General features: G+C 59.9%; 1 protein-coding gene across 1 annotated transcript; it reads right to left on the reverse strand.

Moving 5' to 3' along the window:
* Positions 1-417: 417 nt before the first annotated feature.
* On the reverse strand, positions 418-3,524 carry MNX1 (motor neuron and pancreas homeobox 1). The gene is made up of 3 exons (XM_086742244.1): positions 2,756-3,524; positions 845-1,005; positions 418-744 (listed from the first exon to the last, which is right to left on the reverse strand). Exons 1-3 carry the CDS (start codon positions 3,522-3,524, stop codon positions 418-420), a joined length of 1,257 nt encoding a protein of 418 aa, XP_086598370.1.
* Positions 3,525-4,457: the final 933 nt, after the last annotated feature.

A 4,457-nucleotide genomic window follows, 5' to 3' on the forward strand; every position in this document is an offset into this window, starting at 1 on the left:
GGAGGGCCTGGGGAATAATTTAGCATGCATAAGTAGATGTAATTTTTTTTTTTATAAATACAATATACAAAAATAAAGACAGTATTGAGATTTCCAGCAGTTTTAACGTTCATGACATAAAGAGTTTTCCCGCTATGTGGTAAGAACAAAACATTTCCCATATTCAGCGAAAGGAGCGCGCTTCCAGGGGGCAAGGATGGGGGTGGGGGGGCTCAAGTTTTGTCTGAATTTCAGTCAATAATAACACTGTATTCACCGCAAATCCTCCTCCCCGCCCGACACGCGGGGGATCCTCTTCTCCATCCCCCTCTGCGCAGGGAGGGATCGGAACAAGGCGGGCGGGGGAGCGGGGCCGGGCTCCCCCCCACCTCCCCTCGACCAGACGGGGCTGGAGGGCGCGGGGCGTGCGGTGGGGGCTCACTGGGGCTGCGGGGGGGCTGCGTGCCGGCCCCGAGACTGCGTATCCTCTTCGTCCACCTCGGAGCAGTCGGAGGAATGGTAAGGACAGCATCGGCCGGCCGCCTCCTCTTCCTCCTCCTCCTCTTCCTCCTCCTCGGGCTCGCTGTCGGGCAGCTCCCGCATCCTCCTCCCGCCGCTCTTCTCCGGGGCGGGCAGCAGCAGGTCCTCATCTCCCTTCTCCTCCCCTCCGCCTCCTTTCTGCTTCTCGGCCTCCTGAGCAGCCTGCTCCTTTGCCTTCTTGCTGCGCTTCCACTTCATGCGCCGGTTTTGGAACCAAATTTTCACCTGGGGAGAGGAGGAATTGGATGGGGACACACAGACACCTCAATCACTGCCCTCCCGCCTCCCACGGCAGCATCCCGTGGGTGGGACCAGGGACACTCACCTGCGTCTCGGTGAGCATCAGCGACGTGGCCACCTCGAAGCGTTTGGGCCGGGAGAGGTATTTGTTGAGCTTGAACTGGTGCTCCAGTTCCAGAAGCTGCTGGCTGGTGAAGGCAGTGCGGGGCCGGCGGCATTTCCCCAGCAGGTTGGACTGCGCCTGGGCTGGGAAAGGAGAGGCGAATCGGGATTGAAATCTTTTAAATAAAAGACAAAAAAAAAAAAATCTCTTGATTTCCCAAGAGTCTTAGCAAGTGCGAGACAATAAAACGGAGCCGGCGAGTGGGTCATCGGGCTCTCCGGGGAGCGGCAGTTTGCTCCATTTAATGTTTTAGTTAAACCTGCCGTGCTCCCAAACCCGCCCGCAGCCGGTGAATTAACGGGATTGCAGGCGGGCAGGGGCCAGGGAGCGCTCCGCGCCGCTCCGCGGGCTGGGAGCGCCGGGTACCGGCCGCCCGTGGGAGCGGCGAGGGCTGGAAAACTGTATTTGAACGAAAAACGAAAAAAAAACCCCAACCACCAGCCTGTTTTCCCTCTTCAGAAATAATAATTAAAATTGAGGATGAGATTAAAAAAAATTTTTAAAAAGGAAGGGCACTGAGGGGGGACTGAGCCCCGACACCCCCGGAATGGAACGCGGCAGCGCTACTGTTCGTTTCTCAGAGCATTTTGGCTTATTAGGTCTAGGAAAAAAAAAAAAAACAAACAAAACACACACAGAAAACTAAGGAGGAGCGGCACTCTCTCCGCGGCCGCATTTGGAATGCACTGGCCGAAGCAGGCAGAGAGAGAGCAGGACCGCGTCCGCGCAGCAGCCCCGCGGAGATTTTCTCACTGCCGTGCGATTTTCCGAGGCTCCATTCTCGTTTCTCTCCGGTTATTTATTCCCACTCCCCTGCACCTTGTTTGAGAGGCAGGGCTCTGACAGCTCTCCTAATGATTTTTTTTTTCCCCTCCAGTTTAAACAATCCCAAATCGAGAGAAAACAATGGACTTTTTTGTCTGCCTATGTGCGTGCAGAGTATGAGAAGGAGAGGGAAAAAAAAAAAATCGCAATTCTTTTCCTGGCATGATTTTCGTAAAACTACACCTCCGCTATTGTTAAATCGGCCATTCCCACCGAGAGCTCACACCTCCGAAAATGATCTTTGCCGAAACCAGATGCAGGCACGGTCCCCATCGCCGTGAGGCCTAGCGCTCGGCAACTGGGACGCCGGGGTTTCCAGCCTGCCCTGCTCCCAACCCTCAGCCTTTCCCCCTGTATTTATTTCACGTTTATTCATCACCCCCAGAAAAAGTGGAATCCCAAATTTTGGGCTAAGCCCAGATCTTCCCTACGGCTGTTTGCCCAGAAGAGCCTGCCGCGATTATTATAAGCCAATTTTCCATATAAAATTTAAATTTGGAATTCGAATAAAATTCTTTAAAATTCTTTATTTAAGAAAGCAAACGAAGAACGGTGGCTGGGTGATGGGATCTGCCGCCTCCCTTTTGGTGGGGGGATACATCGAGATCTGGTTTTTAGGGGGAGACCAAGGGATTTCCTGCCCCCATCACCCATCCCCGGCGGCTTCTGCAGCCCGGAGACGGCGGGAATGGGCGGTTGCGAGGGCAGGCGGACATTTACCGCTTTCCCATTTTAACCAGTCGTGGAAGAAAAACGGGCTGTCGGGGCCCGGGAATGGCGAGGCGACCCGCTTCCCATTGCGGATCGCTGTTTCCTCCTTGTAATAAAAATAAAAGCAATTTTTAAAAATTCAAAGTCACCGCCGGTTTACGTCTTATGTAGGAAGGAGAAGGAAGAGGTTTTTTGGGTTTTCGTTGTTTTGGGTTTTTTTGGGGTTTTTTTTTTTTTTTTCGTAGAGGAAGGAGGCAGCTCCCGGGATGGGGGAAGGAGAGGGGGCCAAATACTCACAGTTGAAGTCGGGCATTTTGGGCAGGATCATGCCGGCGGTGGAGGCTCGCAGCCACTGGTCCAGCTGGAAGGTACCGGCGCTGAGTTTGATGGGATCGGCGGCGGGGTGGGAGGGGTGGGCACCCTGCACTTGCGAGTAGGAGTAGGAGAGGGCCGGGTGCTGCCCCCCCAGCCCCGAGTACCCGTACACGGGATGCCCGTAAAGGGCGGCCTGCGCCGGCATCCCCGGCCCGCCGGGCGCCGCCGGGTGCAGTCCCAGGGCCACGCCGGCCGCCGAGGCGTGGTGATGCGGGTGGGTACCGGTACCGGGTAAAAAACCGGGTTTGGGAACCAAAGCGCAGTGGGCGGCCAGGAGACGCGGCGGAGAGGGGCTGTCGGTGCGCAGGCAGTCGGCGGGGCCGCCGGTGGGGTGCTCGGAGGAGGATGAAGAGGAAGAGGAGGATGAGGAAGAGGAGGACGGGGGGCTGCCGCTGCCGCTCCCGCCCAGCGAGGTGACCAGGGCCAGCGGCGCGCTCTGTCCCGCCGCCGCCGCCGCCGCCTTGGGGGGGTCGACAGCCAGCAGCGCGTCGATGCGGAAATTTTTGGATTTTTCCATGGGAGCGCCGGCGGGTTGGGGCATGCGGACGAACCGCGGCAGGTCGGGCGGCCCCGGGCCGGCCGCGTCTCCCGGCGGCGGCGGGCGGCAGTGCGGGCCCGCGGGGCGGCGCGGCCCTTCAAGGACCGCAGGCGGCTCCCATTGGCCCGGCGGCACTGCGGTCTCGCCCGCCATTGGTCCCACCGCCCACCTGTCATGGGGGGAGCGGCCCGCCCCCTTGCTTCCCTCCCGCCCCCGGGGACTCCGGGAGAGGTGGGGGACGGGCGGGACGGGACAACGTTGCCCGCGGGCGGGGAACCGGCTCCTCTGCGCGGGGAGAGCCCGCCCGGGGCGGTGACAGCTCCCCGCCGTTCGCGCACACGGCAAATATTCTCCCCAAACGCCCCTGCCGGCCGCTTTTTGACGAGTGGGGAAGAGCAAACACCCGTGGGTCAGGGAGTCAGGCCGGCCAGCAGCCCGCGGGCCCGTCGATGGCGTTTGCTCATCTAGCGCAAACAGGCCCGGACGGAAAAGGGAAAGAGCGGGGCGCGGGGTCGCTCCCCCTTCTAGGGTCCCGTTTCCCTTGAGGGGGGCGGCGAGGACCCCCCCTTCCCCCCGCCAAGGCGCGGCGAGTGGAGGGGCCGGGCTGCGGCCCCGAGGTAAACGCGCTCTCCCCTCAAAAGGCCTCTGCCAGCCCGCGGGGGAAGGCGCCCAGCTGCGGGAAGCGGCCCCGTCGCCGTGAGCCGCTTCCCTCTGCAGCCCCCCACCCCGGCGCCGGGGGTGGGAAACCGAAAAGCAATGAAAAAGGGGGAGGAAAAGGGGAAAAGAAGGGGAGAGAGAGGTAAAATAGAGAAGCGGAGCCCAACACAACCAAATAAATGTTTGATAACTTTGCTCATGGTCCCCTTTTCGCCGCCGCTCCGTGGGCAGAAGGCCCAGAGCACCTCGGCGGGGTGTGCGAGCCCGCATGTGCACACGCACGCACGCACACGCACCCTTTGCTCTCTGTCCCGCTCTTCCCCTTCTCTCCTGCGCTGACTTTATTTTTCCTTCACCTCCCTGCCCGGCGCCTCCGGACCCCCTCGCACACACATACAGCAGACAGACGGACACAGGCAGGACAGACAG

Source organism: Chlamydotis macqueenii, chromosome 2, assembly GCF_036417535.1.
Source record: "Chlamydotis macqueenii isolate bChlMac1 chromosome 2, bChlMac1.mat, whole genome shotgun sequence".
NCBI lineage: Eukaryota > Metazoa > Chordata > Aves > Otidiformes > Otididae > Chlamydotis > Chlamydotis macqueenii.